This window comes from Ambystoma mexicanum, chromosome 1p (assembly GCF_040938575.1).
Source record: "Ambystoma mexicanum isolate Mex_15411 chromosome 1p, UKY_AmexF1_1, whole genome shotgun sequence".
NCBI lineage: Eukaryota > Metazoa > Chordata > Amphibia > Caudata > Ambystomatidae > Ambystoma > Ambystoma mexicanum.
In genome coordinates this window covers 81,791,502-81,810,946 of record NC_090921.1, presented here as the reverse complement: position 1 = coordinate 81,810,946, position 19,445 = coordinate 81,791,502, and the positions used below count along the sequence as shown (strand labels likewise).

The window sequence follows — 19,445 nt, the reverse complement described above, 5'->3', positions numbered from 1 at the left end:
GACTGCTCTCAGCGATGCTAGGTCAGTGATGTGGGAATGAGTGAGTCTCCGTGGAGGATAGTTTGGCAGGTGGCGTGGGAATGGGAGCGACATTACTGATGTTTAGGAGACGAGTGAGGAGGAAGTTACTAGACTGCTCTCAGCAATGCTAGGTCAGTGATGTGGGAATGAGTGAGTCTCCGTGGAGGATAGTTTGGCAGGTGGCGTGGGAATGGGAGCGACATTACTGATGTTTAGGAGACGAGTGAGGAGGAAGTCACTGAGACTGCTCTCTGCGATGCTAGGTCAGTGATGTGGGAATGAGTGAGTCTCCGTGGAGGATAGTTTGGTAGGTGGCGTGGGAATGGGAGAGACTTGACTGATGTTTAGGGGGCCAGGAGCTACCACTGGGTAACGACTTAGTAAATAGCATTCTGCAAATCGAACGTCCACATAAGATGCAAACGTATCATTTCATTATGAACCCTTATGTTTTAAATGTCATATATACGTGTCCTAATCTTTGTTTATAGTCCCAAATGCACAGTTGTATTCCTATAGGTGTCTTTGTTTGGTATCGCTTGGCCTTGTAGAGCAAAAAGTAGGTCAGCTGTTGCCGTCAAGCAAACCAGGCACTTCTAGGCTACAAGCAGGAGCTAAATAGCTCCCAGCTCTCCTCGATATCGATCCCTGCACTGAGACCGCTGTCATTGTAGCTAGGCCAGTGATGTGCGAATGAGCGAGACTTCATTTGAGTGATTAAGGCCGGGGAGATATGCTAGATAGGTATACTTGCTTGCAAATGTCTCATTGACATCAATAACAGCAAAACCACAGAAAGCTCAAGACTAGGAGTGAGCGCGGACCTTCTGAGAGCAGCCGGGACACCCATAGGTGGAGCTTGACCTGGGTGCGCGAGATAGGGGGGGAAGCACCTACCGTGATGGTCCAGGTGCATTTCTTGTTGGAGGGGTAGTGACTGGGGAAGCCTTCACTGGCGATGTAGCCTGAGTCTCCGGTGTGTTCACCGCCGCACAGGAACACAGGCCTGCAAAACAAAATGGCGATTATCAACGGCCGCTCTCTGCGTCATAGCTGTCATCACAGATAACGGTCTGGAAGAGGCATCTCACAAAATAATGGCCGCTGGACAAGGTAAACGAAACATGGGTGAAATTACTCATTTCAAACTCACTGCCAACCCCTGATTTTCCTGCACCCTGGCATGCCACCCTTATTCCACTCCTGAATGCTGGGCCTACCGGCGATATAATCCATAGTGCACGAGTTCCACGCAACACGCATACTATAGCATACGCTACTGTCATCTTTCCACCGTTCCCTTCCTCCTATTGCCAAAATCCCTCTCTCTAGTTACCCCTTTTCCAAGCGGCCTTAGGATAGTATATGCGCTATTCACTCAAGCAATATAATAATATAGCATCGGGAGGATAGCTCAGGCGCAACACGCTCGCCTTGGAAGCAAGATGACACGGACTAAAAGCAAGACAGTTGAATAAAGTGGGTGATTCTGAAAGAGACGAATTACCATTTCTGAATGGAACATTGAGTGCAGATAAAAAATAAAAATAGAAAGATTCATGCAACAAGTGGGTAAAATGGAGCAACACAGGTTTGTTCCCCCGGGTCCGTGCTTAGAAACCTCTGAGTATTAAGTGCGTTATAAATGACCTATCATATCATATCATAATGTTCGATCATCTCTTCTCAAGTTCTTTCCTCCTCTATTTCATCGCTCTCCTGCACTCGCGTCTCCCAATCCACATAGTCTCTTGTGTTGCCTGATTCTATCTCTCATCTTTCATCCTTCCCTTTCTCCTCCTCTATTCCATCTCTCTCCTGCACTCGCGTCTCCCAATCCACATTGTCTTTTGTGTTGCCTGATTCCATCTTTCATTCTTCCCTTTCTCCTCCTCTATTCCATCGCTCTCCTGCACTCGTGTCTCCCAATCCACATAGTCTCTTGTGTTGCCTGATTCCATCTTTCGTTCTTCTCTTTCTCCTCCTCTATTCCATCGCTCTAAGGTACTCGCGTCTCCCAATCCACATAGTCTCTTGTGTTGCCTGATTCCATCTCTCATCTTTCATTCTTCCCTTTTTCCTCCTCTATTCCATCGCTCTAAGGTCCTCGTGTCTCCCAATCCACATAGTCTCTTGTGTTGCCTGATTCTATCTCTCATCTTTCATTCTTCCCTTTCTCCTCCTCTATTCCATCGCTCTAAGGTACTCGCGTCTCCCAATCCACATAGTCTCTTGTGTTGCCTGATTCTATCTCTCATCATTCATTCTTCCCTTTCTCCTCCTCTATTCCATCGCTCTAAGGTACTCGCGTCTCCCAATCCACATAGTCTCTTGTGTTGCCTGATTCTATCTCTCATCTTTCATTCTTCCCTTTCTCCTCCTCTATTCCATCTCTCTCCTGCACTCGCATCTCCCAATCCACATAGTCTCTTGTGTTGCCTGATTCCATCTTTCATTCTTCCCTTTCTCCTCCTCTATTCCATCGCTCTCCTGCACTCGCGTCTCCCAATCCACATAGTCTCTTGTGTTGCCTGATTCTATCTCTCATCTTTCATTCTTCCCTTTCTCCTCCTCTATTCCATCTCTCTCCTGTACTCGCGTCTCCCAATCCACATAGTCTCTTGTGTTGCCTGATTCCATCTTTCATTCTTCCCTTTCTCCTCCTCTCTTCCGTCGCTCTCCTGCACTCGCGTCTCCCAATCCACATAGTCTCTTGTGTTGCTTGATTCCATCTCTCATCTTTCATTCTTCCCTTTCTCCTCCTCTATTCCATCTCGCTCCTACACTCGCGTCTCCCAATCCACATAGTCTCTTGTGTTGCCTGATTCCATCTTTCATTCTTCCCTTTCTCCTCCTCTATTCCATCGCTCTCCTGCACTCGCATCTCCCAATCCACATAGTCTCTTGTGTTGCCTGATTCTATCTCTCATCTTTCATTCTTCCCTTTCTCCTCCTCTATTCCATCGCTCTAAGGTCCTCGTCTCTCCCAATCCACATAGTCTCTTGTGTTGCCTGATTCCATCTCTCATCTTTCATTCTTCCCTTTCTCCTCCTCTATTCCATCGCTCTCCTGCACTCGCGTCTCCCAATCCACATAGTCTCTTGTGTTGCTTGATTCCATCTCTCATCTTTCATTCTTCCCTTTCTCCTCCTCTATTACATCGCTCTAAGGTACTCGCGTCTCCCAATCCACATAGTCTCTTGTGTTGCCTGATTCCATCTCTCATCTTTCATTCTTCCCTTTCTCCTCCTCTATTACATCGCTCTAAGGTACTCATGTCTCCCAATCCACATAGTCTCTTGTGTTGCCTGATTCCATCTCTCATCTTTCATTCTTCCCTTTCTCCTCCTCTATTCCATCGCTCTCCTGTACTCGCGTCTCCCAATCCACATAGTCTCTTGTGTTGCCTGATTCCATCTTTCATTCTTCCCTTTCTCCTCCTCTATTCCATCGCTCTGCTGTACTCGCGTCTCCCAATCCACATAGTCTCTTGTGTTGCCTGATTCCATCTTTCATTCATCCCTTTCTCCTCCTCTATTCCATCGCTCTAAGGTACTCGCGTCTCCCAATCCACATAGTCTCTTGTGTTGCCTGATTCCATCTCTCATCTTTCATTCTTCCCTTTTTCCTCCTCTATTCCATCGCTCTAAGGTCCTCGTGTCTCCCAATCCACATAGTCTCTTGTGTTGCCTGATTCTATCTCTCATCTTTCATTCTTCCCTTTCTACTCCTCTATTCCATCGCTCTAACGTACTCGCGTCTCCCAATCCCCATAGTCTCTTGTGTTGCCTGATTCTATCTCTCATCTTTCATTCTTCCCTTTCTCCTCCTCTATTCCATCGCTCTAAGGTACTCGCATCTCCCAATCCACATAGTCTCTTGTGTTGCCTGATTCTATCTCTCATCTTTCATTCTTCCCTTTCTCCTCCTCTATTCCATCTCTCTCCTGTACTTGCGTCTCCCAATCCACACAGTCTCTTGTGTTGCCTGATTCCATCTCTCATCTTTCATTCTTCCCTTTCTCCTCCTCTATTCCATCGCTCTAAGGTCCTCGTGTCTCCCAATCCACATAGTCTAATGTGTTGCCTGATTCCATCTCTCATCTTTCATTCTTCCCTTTCTTCTGCTCCATTTGTGCCTTATTTTCTCCTATTCTCTTATTCGATTTACCCAGTCGCAGGACAGCACACTGAAGGGCCTCTTTCTTTACTTTCAGGCAGGTTATCCCAACAGAAATTGGTAAAACATTTCTCAAAATGGAGGCCATTTTGGCTTTCCGTGACCAGCATCCTCCATTAGAGACCACAACATGTCCCTACCTCATTCCTTGGCAGCTGTGGCCAACGGTAACTCTAACAAAGACTGTTTCTCTCACACGCTGAAAAAGACTCAGATGTCCTCTCTTCTGGAGAAACCCTCTGACCACTGAGGCATTCTTGCTGCTGACCACCCAGATGCGGACACACCTGTTTTAGATAAGACCTGATAGCAAGAGGCAGAGCTGCAACTGTTGGATTACAGTAGGAAACTCAATCTGCTGCACAACCATCAGTCAGGCTTTCGTTCCACCAGAAGGAAGGAATCGGTGCTTCTACTCATGACACTGGAAATCCTTCGATCGTTAGACGTCAATACTCTAGCTATCCTCCTCTTCCTCAATGTGTCACTTGCTTTTGACACTGTTAAATATGAAATCCCTTCTAAATTGGCCAATAAACCTCTTGTAGCATTGATGGTTGGTTTTATCAAGTGGATTTTATCTTCCATCCTTGGCCGCAAACTATACATGCAGTTGGGACTCTTCATCTCCAAGATCGGGATCTACTGTGGAGTTCCACATGGTTCAGTTGTTTCTTCTGGCCTTTTCAACACATACCTAGAACCGCTGCCTGACCTCATTCCTTCTTTTGCCATCGCCTTCCAAACCTACGCTGACGACACCCAAATCACCTTCTGACTTGGTGGAACTACACCGGATCTCCAACACATCCAGGACTGTATGATAGACATCAGTCTTCGTGCTTCTACGAGATAATCTACATGGGCTCCTTAGTGGCCACTTCTCTCCCATACTCGTCGCCTTCCACTATGGATCATCTTCCTGTTTGCCCACCTATTAAAAAACCTCGGTGCCACCTTTGATGGGTTCAGTATTATGATCCTTCAAGTTGAAGAACTGACCAAAAAATGTTAATTTCCATTTACAGTTGCGGAAGCGTACACTCCTGCCACTCAACACTTCTACTCCTCCCACCCATCCTCCCCTCCCTTCCTTCCCTTCCTTTGGGGTGCTAAGAACCGACGGCGGTCGCAGCTGGCACCTTACTTATCAACAATAAATTAACAACACACATCATATAACATAATCAAATTGAGTGAACTGTACAACGTCAGGCCTCTTAAAATTGATCTGCTATTAAAAAGGTCTCAAACTCGGATCTATGTGAATTTAACGAATAATGTTTTAACGAAAACATTTTTAATAAAACTAAATACTGAAAAAATACTGATTTGTTTCTCTTTGATTATAACAGGACCTCACCTCTTTTAATCCCTTACACCTCACCCCCCCCATATATATCTGTAATAACACATTTGGCGTTGTTTCAGTATTTTCTATTCGTTACAAATGTTATTCGTTAATATGTATTCGTTATTTTCACTGGATACCCTCAAATGAACAGCAGCTCATTCTAGTGGGGATAGTTCAGAATAAGCGCCTTCTGGCACCCAGTGAAAAGACTGTACCCCTGCCCATGCTCTCCTTGGGGTGTCTGCTACTAGTGATCACATCATTTGTGAGGCCAGGAAGATTTGTAGAGGTCCATATGTGGTCCCCCCTTCACTCCAGGATGCCGCAGCAGGCTGAGGCCTTAATCGAACTACAAACAAAGGGTTAACAAGAAACATGGTTCCCCTTTTAGTAGTGAGGAGCATGAGCCCTCAGGTTGTACTCTGTAGCAGGAAGACGTGTGGGATTAGAGGACAGTATTCCACATACAGAACATGTTAATAGATATGGTGTGAATAGGGACTTGTAAACCCAGAAGCTGTGGCTTTATGAATGCTTGAGTCAGAGGACTCCTTCTGGACCTTCTGTAAGCCCCTGAAAACGTGGCTCTTCTCGCGGGAGCTACGAAAATAAGCTATGACCTGCAATACTACACAGTATCTACAATAAATACCAATTTACCCTAAGATGATGTTATACGCTGGTGTCTTATATATGTGTCTCTGTATATGCGCAACTATGTAACCATTGTGCTTGTCTACTAAGAATAGTTCCCAGATGCGTGCGGGTTGGGTGTGCTTTACAAATTGCAAAATAAATAAATAAATAAATACATTAGAGCGCTTTAGAAAAGTTAAGACTCATGAAAGACATCCGAATTGATGGGCTGCAGCGGTTCTTGAAACGGCAAAAATAGGTTTGGAATACAAAGTGCCGCAGTCTCTAAGTGTGGCGTTCCACTCTTTAGCAATAGGGGTTTGGAAGATATTTCCCTGAATATGCAAAGCTGTGAGAAGCTTCTGTTCCCTGGCAGAACCCTGCACTAACCACTTCACTTGCACCAATGAACAGTGGCGCAGTTCCCACCCAGGGCATCTAAATGTTCAGTTGCCCCGTTCTCCCCGCGTGCATATCTGTATCGCAGAGATGTCCCTCTGCCCTGCCTCCTGCTTGCAAGGCAAGCAGGGAGACCTTGAAGTATTAATTTGCCAAATGAGTTGAGTTGCCCACCTTGAAAAACGGCTTTTGCCTGTAACTCTCGAGGTGACCTGGGAGAGGATGGGCCTCATTACGAGTCAGGCGTTACGGGGTTAATGGCGCCGTAAACGGCGCCGACCCTTAACGCCTGATTCCGAGGTCCCTTTGCGCCATGGTGAGTTTAACGCCTGCTTTTTGCAGGCGTTAAAATCCATGGCGCTAAGGGACCATGGTGCTAATTACGCCACTGTAATTTACGGTGGCGTAATTAGCGCCTTCCCCACTCCCATTATGCCCTATGGGGCAAAAATGGGAATGGGGAAGGGTAAATGGGGATTTAGCGCCCCATTCACCTTGGAATGGGGCGGTAAATCCGCCATCCACCATGGTGTAAACATAGTTTACACCATGGTGGTAAGGGTACGACCCAGGTGGTAACTTACCGCCTGGGTCGTAATGAGGCCCGATGTCTGTTATCTTGGTGTTGGTTTGGACTGGGGGAGAGGACTCTCTCTTAGATGGCCATCATGAACTGGGCAATTGATGCTAGCAGTCATTTGAGTCCTCAAACCCCTGCGATGTCTCACACCTCCGAGGGATGCGTTCTCCTCTGCATGTTGCCATGCCGCAACAACAGAATCCGGAGCACATCAGCAGATGAGTGGTTTAGAGTTACGAGCAGGATAGGAGCACCACCTTATCCATAAGGGACAAGTGGCACAAATGAAGTTGAGTCGTAAGAAGTGGATATCCCTGTCTCGTCCTTCGTTGCCAGACCAACACTAAAACATTCCACACCTCGAGTGAAGCAAAGTTAAATAACTACCTCCACTCTGGATGTAGAAAGGTTCCAGTCATTATTGGCCTTATATATTGAACAGAGAGTAGAAAGCATATAATCAGGTATGCAATAAGCAGAGGTAGCCTGGATCTCCAAAACAATCAGAATGATATCTTATTCAGGCTGTCATGGATATTATAATGACAAGTGTCTAATTGCATCTGTTATCATTGCAGACTCTTCAACAAATCCTTGCTATGAAGTAGCTTTATAGACCTTGCCCGAGCGCCGTACCGGGGATTATGGGCCCTGAAGACCGAGGTAACATGAGGGCCTTTAACGAGGTATGAGAGACCATAATAATGGTACAGCCCGCGGGCGAGGTCTATCAAGCTATTAGAACCCATGGCCAAACACAAAAAATGTTTATGCCAAAATATATATTTTTTCAATTGTTATTTTTTGGAGGGAACTTAAATATTCCATGTGCAGTATATAAGTTTACAAAAACATGAAAGATAACATGATAAAAATATGTCATGCTTATTTATGGAAAATTCTCCATGGTTCCTGTGGCTAGGTTCTACAGAAATAAAATACTCCCTGCACTGACCTCAAAGGCTTTCCAACTGCGTGTATGAGATACGAGTTAAGCTTATCATCTATGCAAGTTAACGGCACATGGAAGGCCGCAAAACCTATACAGGAAAATTGTAGATGAGAATAGCTCTCCACAATTCGATATCCTAAAACAAAAGAAAGAGGAAAAAAGAGACGACCTCTACAAAACCTGGAAGGGACATTGTGAAACCATCTTAAAGCAACTGAACACTAACACACAAACCTTAGTGCAGTTTCCGGATGCAGTCAAAAAAACGATTATTAAAATCTGACTGGATTGAGACAGAGGACAAAAGAAGACAACACAAAAGAATGAAAAATACTCCCTTTGAATCAAAGAAACTAAACAAAATCCCGAAATATCTGTCGAAATTCCCATGCAAAAGGAGGAGACGAACGTTCATGCTATTCAGGTTAAATGAATGGGAAACACTGGAAACCTCATATCAAAGAAGAGTACGGCCAGAAGAAGATCCTAGATGTCGACTCTGCAATGTTGGGGAAGACACATTGAAGCACTTGGTGTTAGTGTGTCCGACGCTACGAGATGACAGAGCAAGAGAGAAATGAATGCTCTACATTTACTGACGAAGAATGGTGGAGAGCTCTACACATCGGAGAGAATAACACAATCATTTTTGCGCTAACTGCATGTCTAGAAGTAATAGCAAGAAATCTTAAAGCAAAAATGGACGCAATATGATAAAAGATGAACATGTATATCTTAAGAAAGAGAACGATATGTAGAGTTAAGTGGGAAATTGATCTGCTGTAAAAAGAATTTTTTAAAGTTTGTAATAAACTAATAAAAAAAAGTAAATTATTCTTTTCATTCATTTAAACTAACAAAAGACAGTATTTGTAGGAAAACGTAATTTTAAACAAGGCCACTAACGGGGGGGTGAAGGAGCACTGTTGGTGCTCGACTTTACGAGCTACAAAAAAAAATAACGCCCACATTTGCAGCTATAGAATAACTCGAGGCTATAAGAAAACTCAGAGCCCATACAGGCTCATATAGCCTGCAAATTGACCAATGGGGAAGGGTTATTCACCCGCCCACGGTTCTGATAGTCTTTCTTTGTTTTCTCTGTAGCAGAGCAAGATTCATTACCTCCACGTCCACTCTTCCTCGTCCCAGTACTTACCTCATGAGGCACCCGCCTCCGACACAGTACCTTCTTCTATTTCTTCTTATTTCTATAACTCCTCACCCACACCCACGTTACTTAGTTTAATTTTTCCTGCCTCCGGATGGTTGGGCTTGTTTTTTTCTTCCCGGCGCGGGGCGCTGGGGAGCTCCGAATGCTGGCCCCCTGGTGGGGCTGTGTGGCGGGGCCTTCGGCTCCTTCAGGTGTGGCAAGACTCCTGGGTTCCCTGCGGGGCTTGGGACCCGGTTGAGTCAGGCTGCCTTGCCTGGTTTCTGCTGGGCTTTGGCCAGCGCAGGGCATCGTGGCCCGGGTTCTGGGACAACAGACCCGGGTTAAGGTAAGGAGAAGGGGGGGCATGTTTTTCCTGTTGCATGGCCATGCTGTATGGGCGGCTGTGCACGGATTGGCGGCTCCTTTTTCTTGTTTGAGCCACGTGCTCCGGAGGAGGGTGGGCTCCTCCTCTGGTGCTGCAGGCATGTTGCCATAGGAATTGATTGATGTTGTTCCTATTTGTTGTTGTTCTTTCTGGCATCTATTTGAATGTGGGAGAGGCACGTTAGCAATTGTTTGTATGTGGAGCCTTGATTCGGTGTACAGGGGTCTTTGGTGAAGCAGGCTTCCTTGGTCACTGTTTCTGAGCTTACTCCACATGGGAAAACATTCTGCAAAGAGCAGGCATCTGGTCCTGTCTTCTTCTTCTTCTTCTTCTTCTTCTTCTTCTTCTTCTTCTTCTTCTTCTTCTTCTTCTTCTTCTTCTTCTTCTTCTTCTTCTTCTTCTTCTTCTTCTTCTCCTTCTTCTTCTTCGTCTTCCTCTTCTCCTGATTTACACAGAAAGTGAAAGAAGAAGGCTAAGCGTTTTTCCCTGACCAGAAAGGAGTTGAAGAAGCTGCTTAAGCATCGTAGAGGGAGTTGCACACTTGCTCATGGACACAAGCGCAGGCGTCTGTCTTCCTCATCCTCCTCTTCTTCTGGCGCTGAGTCATCGGCCTCTTCTTGTTCCTCTTCGGCTGATGCTGAAGGGAAGTATCTGGACAGAGAGGGAGTGGAGGAGGTGCTGGCTCAAGTTGGGGATTGCATGGGATTTTCAGAGCTCCTGGTGCCGGTGGAGGGGGCCGACCCTTCTATTCGCCAGTATAGGCATACACCTAGGAAGGGGTTGCCATTGGTTTCCGATATCCGGGAAAACATCCTCCGGGAATGGCATGACCCGGAGAAGATTGCAATGCCCCGCTTCATGTCCAAACGTTACCCTTTGAAGGGCGAGACTTTGCTGTCTGATCCAGTTGGGGTCGACAATATCCTCACCAGCCTGGTGGATCGCTCCTCTATGTAGGCCGAGGAGGCGGCCGTCTGGGATCCAGTGGACCGCCGAGTTAATTCCGGCCTTAAGAAGGTTCATGTAGGGGCGCATCTGGCCCTTGGAGCAAATATCTATGGTTCCTACACAGCTGAAACAGTGTTGAATGGTTTCAGGAAGTTGAAAAAGGCTGTCAATGAAGGCTCTGATTGTGCCCCTCTGCTTACAGACATGCAGAGACAGGTTGAGTTTTTGGCCGATCTTGCTTTTGATGGGGTGCGTGGCTCAGCCATGGCCATGGGGGCTGGTGTATCTGCCCGGAGGCATTTGCACCTAAGGGACTGGAAGACTGATGGGTCTCGGAAGGCGGCTGCCCTGAAACTTCCTTTCACTGGGTCCAGGCTTTTTGGTGATTGCCTTGAGGATAAGGTGCACAAAGTTTTTAGGGCGGATAAACATGCTGACAAACTTCGACGCAAGCCTCCTTCAACGGCCAAGAAATCTTCCTCTGGGGCTGGTCCAGTGACCAGCAGGTCTTTTCCTGGCTCCTCATCGCATTCTTTTCGGAGAGCTAGGGGGGGTCGGGGTCCTCCATGCTCTTCATGTCCTGGGCCGGCACCAAAGTCCTGACGGTTTGGAATTGCCGGTGGGCGGGCGGCTCCGGCAGTTTTTTCCAGTATGGGAAAGGTGGTGTTCCGACTCATGGGTTCTGGACACAGTACAATGGGGGTATCGAGTGCATTTCCTGTCTCCTCCTGTCCAGAATTGCATGGTTCGGACTGTGGTTGCCAGGTCTCGGCTCAAGAGGTTGTCCATGGACGCCGCGCTCTCCGAATTAGTGTTGAAGGCGGCCATCATGCCCGTTCCTCTCCCTGTGCAGGGTCAGGGGTTCTACTCACGGGTGTTCCTGGTCCCCAAACCTTCGGGGAAGTACCGTCTAATTCTGGACCTCAAAGCCCTGAACTGCTTCGTCCAAAAGGAACACTTTACAGAACATTCTTCCGATGTTATTAAAGGGGGATTGGATGACATCTCTGGATCTCCAGGACGCTTATTACCATGTGGCTCTCCGTCCCTGGCACATGCAGTTCTTCCGCTTTGCAGTGGGATCCTGACATTTTCAGTTCAGGGTGCTCGCGTTCGGACTGCGATCTGCCCCCAGAGTTTTCACCAAGCTGGTGGCGCACTTACATCAGCGGGGCATTCAGATATTTCCCTACCTGGACGATTGGTTGATCAAAGCGTCCTGCCGGCAGACTGTCATTTCTCATCTCCGATTGGTCTGCCAGGCATTGCAGGACTGGGGTTTCCTGGTGAACTGGCAGAAGACCCAACTGGAGGCTTCTCAGGATCTAGTTTTCATTGGTGCACAGGTTTGCACCAGGATGGGGAAGGTGTTCCTGTCCCTGGAGAGGGTCCGTCGCTTGCTGACTGTTCTGGGCAGGGTTCTCGGGAGGCAGTATGTCTCGGCCCGCCTATTGCTGAAATTGCAGGGGCACATGGCTTCTTGCGTGTTTCTAGTTCCCTGGGCCCGTCTTCATCTACGCCCCCTGGTGTCCTACCTTCTCTCCCACTGGCTCCCTTCATCTCAAGCTTTCGAGGCTTTGATTCCGGTGTCTCTGGTGCTGCGGATCTTCCTGCAGTGGTGGTTGAGGGTTCCGAAACTACGGGCTGGGGTGTCCCTGATCATTCCTCCTGTGACCACACTTACTACCGACGCCAGTGGAAGGGGCTGGGGAGCTACGTTGGGAGTCCTCTCTGCTCAGGGGTTGTGGGATCCGGAAGAGAGCCATCGGACATACAATTGGTGAGAGTTGTGTGCCATTCTCCGGGCTCTGGTGTACTTCAGGAGGTTGCTGATGGGCCGGGCAGTTTTGGTCCGGACGGACAATACGACAGCTTTGGCTTACGTCAACCGCCAAGGGGGTTCCGGCCGCTCCTTGAATGCCCTGGCAGCTCAGATAGGTGCTTGGGGGGAATCACATCTGGTGTCCCTGGTGGCTTCACATATCAGGGGGGTGGACAATGTTCGGGCGGATCTACTCAGCCGCCGGTTTCCCTCCTCGGTGGAACTGGTCCTCTCGACCCAGGTTTTTGCAGAGATCTGTGTCAGGTTCGGGACCCCTATTCTGGACCTGTTTGCGTCTCCAGCCTCAGCAAAAGTTCCCCTCTTCTGCTCTCGTTTTCAGACAGAGGGTGCGTGGGGGGTGGACGCCCTCTCTGTGCAGTGGCCTCAGGGTCTCCTTTATGCTTTTCCACCTATTCCTCTTCTGCCTCGGGTGGTTCAGCGCATCAGGATATCCAGGGTGACTGTATTGTTGTTCGCTCCGTACTGGCCCCGCCGGAGTTGGTTCCCCTCTCTGTTGGAGCTTCGGTGCCAGGAGCCTTGGCTGGTTCCGAAGTGGCCTTGTCCCCTTCTGGGGGAGCTACGGTTGGGGGTCCGCCAGATACAATGGGCAGTGTGGATATTGCACGGGCTAGGCTGATATCTCAGGGGTTTTCTGGTCCTGGGGTGGATTCCATAATGAATGCTCTTAGACCCTCCACTCTGAAGGCTTACGGCAGACATCGGAGCCATTTCCGGGACTGGTGTGGGCGGTCTGGGATTCCCCCCCTGCGTTCTGGCCTCCCCACTATCCTTCAATTCCTCCGGGATGGGTTTGACAAGGGCCTGGCGGGTTCCACGCTTCGCTCTCAGTGGGCCTCCATAAAATTCCTTTTGGGGGACTCTGGTGGGCACTTGGATGGGGAGGTGTTGGTGGGGAAGTTGCTCAGGGGTTTTTCTTCTTCCCGTCCTTGTACTTATAAGGGGCTTCCTCCTTGGGATCTCCCTCTTGTCTTAAAGTTTCTTCAAGGGCCTCCCTTTGAGCCCATTTCCGAAATTGATATGAAACATCTGATGCTGAAGACTGCTTTTCTGATTGCCATAACTTCTGCCCGTAGGCTTGGGGAGATTGGGGCTCTGTTATTTCACCCCCCTTTCCTGAGGGTTCTGCCGGACTCAGTGGTGCTGAGGTGTGATCCGAAGTTTCTCCCTAAAGTTGTTTCTCGTTTTCACACCTCTCAGGATCTGGTTCTCCCTGCCTTTTTTCAAAATCCGCAAACGCCAGAGGAAGTGGCTTGGCATAACATTGATGTGCGACGGGCGGTGTTGGAGTACTTGGCTAGAACTGCCCCTTTCCGCCGCTCTGACAGTCTTCTGATTACTTTTGGCCCGGCTGGGGCTGGGCGTAAGGCATCTGTAGTGTCCATTAGCCGATGGATCCGTCTTGTGGTCTCCATGGCCTATGTGGCTTCGGGCCTGCCTGTGCCTGCGCACGTTCAGGGGCGGTCCACCAGAGGTTTGGCGGCCTCATGGGCCGATGCTAGGGGGGTTTCTCTACAGGAGATATGTAGAGCTGCCACTTGGGCTGATCAGAGCACCTTCATCAACCACTATAGGTTGAATGTCTCCCACTCGGGGGTTGGTTCCTTCGGGGTTGGAGTTTTGTCTGTGGGGATGTAAAATTGGAGTTATTAAAGGTGTGTGTTTCTGCACTGTTTTGACTCTGTCTCTCATTGGGACCTTTTTCCCCATTTGTTGCTTTGGTATACCTCATGAGGTAAGTACTGGGACGAGGAAGAGTGGAAGTGGAGGTAATGTTCTGATTACTTACCGGTAATCTTCATTACTCATAGTCCTACTCTTCCTCGTCACAGTACTGACGACCCTCCTCACCCTCCCTGCAGGGAAGGTCCCATGCTACGGCTTGGTAATATGAAACTAAGTAACGTGGGTGTGGGGGAGGAGTTATAGAAATAAGAAGAAATAGAAGAAGGTCCTGTGTCGGAGGCGGGTGCCTCATGAGGTAAGTACTGTGACGAGGAAGAGTAGGACTAGGAGTAATGAAGATTACCGGTAAGTAATCAGAATATTGTATCTAGCGGCTGCTGGGACTTTCTTCAGTGACATTTTGTTCCGCTACTTGTCCATTCATAAACCAATGTGAACAATGGGGAGTTCCGGGGCTTCTCAAAGCAAACTCATGAATATGCAGTCACTCTGTGCTTCCATTGGGGCTTTCTAATGATTGAAGATCTAATGCTGGGACTGCTACTTTAATGCATCATAAACATCATATCTGTTATTTTGGAATACTTCCAATAGCCAATCGAAAAAGGCCGGGAAAGGAGTGATGTTCACCGTCATGCTAAGACGCCTTTTGTTCACATGTGTAATGCAGCATCACATTGGACACCACACAGTCCTCACAGAGTTAAAATAAATAAACAAGGCTGGATCTGTGAAGGCAGTGTGCTGTATCCTTTGCATGGATGTGTGGATGTGCACGTGTTTGTGTGTGTGTGTGTGTGTGTGTGTGCTTGCCAAGGAGGGATTTGTTGCAGCCGGTGAGTAATGACTGATGAAAGTGACATGGCTGTGTGACGCCTCATGGAATGCCGAGAGAGTGATTGGAATAAATGTTCTGAGAGGGAGCTGGTGCCTGGGAGCTGAAGGAGACGGGGTGTCTGGTATGTGCTCTTCCCAATATGTCACAGCCTGTTCCTGAGGTAACCTGTAAGTTATGGAAGTGTTTACATGTACCTGGGATGTACGCCGTCGGCTCCTACCTGATTCCTTACACCCTGACATCTAAACATTGTCAACGGTTGGCCAAAACTACAAAAAATGGAACAAAGCTATGGGTGCAATTTACCCTCACACCTTCCACCTGCGGGGATATTTGGGTTGTTATACATTTAGCGATATAACATTGCCAGCTTATACAATCCTACTCCTCAATTCTGGGCAATAAAAGAGACTGCGGGCCTCATTATAAGGCTGTCGCTCCCGTAATGAAGGGGGCCGGTACGGGACTTGCCCCTTCATTCCGGGAGCGCCGATTACAAGCTTCCCATCGAGGGACCCAGATCGCATGCCTGGTAAAACCAGGCGTGTTTTCCGGGTCCCGCGAGGGGAAGAGGGAGGCAATAACGGGCCAGATTTAATCTGCCCGTTATTACCTCCCTCCCCATTCCCATTGAGCCCTGTGGGGGCTCAAATGGGAATGGGGATGGGTTCCTGCAAGGAGGGATTACCGGGTCCTCCTATGTCGGAGTAACCCGGCAAGTCCCCATTACAGGAACCCGGTAATGGAGCCCGGAATGGAGGCAGCCATGGAGCTAATAGCTCCATGGCTGCATCCATTCTCATAATGAGGCCCTGTGTGTTTCTCAAAACTCAAAAGGTATTTTAGAAAATGACTCAAATGCAACACATGTGGTCTCCAGCTTTACCAAAGGAAATCACTATGATGTTTTAAATACCAACATCATTGATCAATAACCCAACATTTTACCTGCTTGTTGCATGAATCTTTGTATTTATTTTATCTATTTTTTTGTCTGCAGTGAACGTTTCATTCAGATACGGTAAATCATCTCTTTCAGAATCACCCACTTTATTCAACAGTCTTGCTTCGTCTTCTCAATTATCGGAGGCGTGGGCGGACCCATGCAGGCGCTTCCCCATCCTAAAGGATGATGTGCTATTAGTCCAACAAACACACACACAGACACACCACCAGGAAAGTTATGGTGGGTTTAAAAAGACTTGAAAAAAGCCCTTTCACTAGAAATGTGAAAATAAAATAGTCAATTTAAGCCACGTCAGACATTCCACTACACTACCTAGTAGCCATTGCTGGGAGTTCACCTCCATTTCTGAGCCACATCAGCAAAGCATTGTGGATATGCAAATGAACCCAAATGCAAATCCTTCCCTCCAGGAAATTGTCTTTGTCTTAGAGGGCACAGCTACTTTGTACATAGTTTAATCAACCCAATACAGGCATTTCACAAGGCTGTCAGTACCACTACATACCTACTTTCACTCTTATCAGGAATCATCAGTGTAGTATAAGTATAACCTTGACAGTTTTGTGGTTAGAGCTTTTGGCCATGTTTTCAAAACACCAAGAAAGTTATAGTGGGTTTAGAAAGACTTTAAGAAAAATCCTTCACCAAAAATGTGAAAGTAGACTAGTTCATTTGAGCCAAGTCGCACATTCCACAGTGCCACCTAGTAGCCATTGCTGGAGGTTCACCACCAGTTCTAAGCCACATCAGTAAGGCATTGTGGGTATGCAAATTAGCTCAAATGCACATCTTTTTCTCCAGGATATTGTCTTTGAGGGCAGTGCTACTTTATACATAGCTTAATTTCTGTTGAAAGGTTTTTTTTTCCCAAGTCTTTTTAAACCCACTATACATTTCTTGGTGTTTTGAAAACATGGCCCAATGTTCCAGCTATAAAGCTGGCAGGACTATACTGTACAGAGGATCCCAGTTTTACTTTTGGGCTTTACCTTGGACGTGAAAACGCAAGATTAATGAAATGAGTATTATCAAATTCTGTAGATCAGTGCGAGTGATCACATGCATCAATGATCGTTCTGTGATAATAATTGGGGGAGTTACATGTTTTCCCATTTGTCTCCCAATCTTTATGTGGCACCCTATGTGAATGTTTACATGTTCTGGTAGTAACTTGTAGCTACACAATGAGAATTATTTTGTGTTATCTGACCTTGCAACACAGAGTTACGATTCTTTTTAATGATTAAATATTTGCGTTTTACCAGGCAACGTGTACTTTCCTATCCTGTTTGGAAGTGGAGAAATGTTGGCCTAAGGAACCATTGATACCTCTCCTCCATACTCCATTTTCATGATATCAATGTGTCCCGGCAGACTATCATTGGCCTCACTTGAAAATCAGACAAACTGGCACGTAAATACAGCTTTAGGATTTTTTATGAGCTTATGCTTGATAAATGCTGACAGGTCTCTTTGAAGCCCAAAGCCCAAGCCCCTTAGCCGGGCATATGGCAGTGCCTTTATTTGTATAATCCTCGGAGCTAGCGTGAACCTGAGAACCAAGGCCTTTGTGGATACTCTTCGTGTTTTTTAATTCGACATTCGTGGGCATAGGTTTTAGAAAGGGGAATTCTCTGACAGTTGCGAATTGGCTTTAACCTAATTTCAATAATCTGTTGGAGTAAGTCTTTTGATTTACAGAAATCACAGGCTTATTTGAAGTTAGGTGCAAACATGGTAAGCTGGATGGGTGCTTCACGTGAGGCTTCAGTAGGCCTTGCATTTAACTTCATGTTCTACTCCAAAATGCACAGCAAAGGTAGTCATTGAACACAAGTCAGATTATTTATCAGACTTCTTCAACACACATTCGGAGCCTGCCACATTCCTTTGGCAAGTCCATGCACTCCAATGTTCTGGGCGTAGTGTTTTACATGGGGCACAGGTCTTGTTTGCGTACCAGCCTTGTTCTTCCGAACTGCCAAGCAGTAGCGGATAGAAAATGTGCAATTGACAATTGTGTCAGGTCTTTGTGTTTTTATATACAGAACATTCCTGTTTAAATAATCACACTTTTCGGCCTTTCTTTTGCATTGGCAATAAACTGTATTGAAAAAGACCCTAGAAATGTTTGCAGCCTGTGAAAGTCTCTCTTACTTTCTTGACACTTGTTTGTAGGTGCGTGCATTCATTTGCACTTTGCAAGGGCATCCTATTTAAACATGGCGTCGAGCAAGAGGCGAAGTCCACCAAACCACTCTTTTGAACATGCCTGTCTCGCTCTTTCAGAAATGACACTTCCGTTGTCAGTTCACTTTGTTGCCGGCCATTATCTGACAGCATTGTCTCTGACACACCGGAAGGAACATCTCAACACCTTGCACCTTGAACTGGCATCCCCTCAGGCTACTAAGAACATTGTACCCAGTTGATTAACATGCCAACCTCCTCCACATGGGAAGACAGTTTGTGCAAAGCTGTAAATTGGCCAATCGGTGTAACTAGGTGGCCCAGCATTTGGAATGTGTCCAGCAGGTTGCGACTACTGGAAGTTCTCCTAGACTCATTTCTGTCAGGGTGATAGCAATCCAGGTGTTACAGATCGCCGCACCATCAGGAGACAAAGACCCCTATTACATGCCCTGCCTGGTTGAAAGTTGTGGTCACTTCCTTGGCTGCAGGGGGTGAAACGGCACATGTGGGCGACTCCCTGGAAGTAGGTATCCATATGTATCACTTCTGTAACTAAGTAAACTGTCTGTAATCAGCGCCACAATGCCTCTGAGCTGTTGCGCGCTCAACAAATGCGAATAAATAAATATAAAACACCGAAAATAATACACCGAATGGTAGATATGTTCGAATTTCGGCTTTACGAAACGATCTACCGTTCGGTGTGATTACAGTGTACAAGAGAAGCAGGGGATGCGGGGGTGTCCCCTGCACCCTTGTTCACTGTAATCGCATTAGGGGTTGCGAGGGTGTTTCCCGCGACCCACATAATAAAGTATACAGAGGGGTGGTAGAGGCGGCGGCACACCGCAAAGTGTACGAACCAAAGGTATGTAAGGAGGTGGAGGGGGGAGCGGGTTGTCAGAAAACCCAAAGTTTTTGTTCGTTCAAATAACTTTCGGACATTTTGATCAATTCATGGCCATCACAGGAAATACACTCATGCCCCCCCCCTCATTACTGACGCTCGGGCTCCTACTGCAGCCTGTCCAACCTCCTCTGTGCATTATGCAATGGCAGTGGCCAAACATTGCATCTTCCATGTGGCTACTTGTGGGGGGGACATGCTGCCCACGTGGAAGCCCCCTCCACCCAGTGCCAATCCGCTAGGTACAGTTCCTGCTGCATTCTAGAACTGGTTGAGAAGAGACAAGGGACATTTAAACAAAAACAAAAACTCTCTCTCCATGTACGTTTAATTTAAATGCCACAGCTCAGGGGCAACACATTTGTCTTGGAAGCAAGACAACGCGGCGCAACACAGGTTCGAATCC

General features: G+C 47.3%; 1 protein-coding gene across 2 annotated transcripts in view; it reads right to left on the bottom strand.

Annotated features, from left to right (window-relative positions):
- Window positions 1-19,445, bottom strand: part of LOC138566375 (procollagen C-endopeptidase enhancer 1-like) — a 315,017-nt gene that overhangs the window by 180,367 nt on the left and 115,205 nt on the right. The window contains exon 2 of one of the 2 annotated variants that reach the window (XM_069643547.1): window positions 919-1,027. The exons of the other annotated variant lie outside the window; for it this stretch is intronic. Coding sequence (XP_069499648.1) covers window positions 919-1,027 — 109 coding nt within the window. The remainder of the gene's footprint in view (window positions 1-918; window positions 1,028-19,445) is intronic. 2 annotated transcript variants of the gene reach the window in all.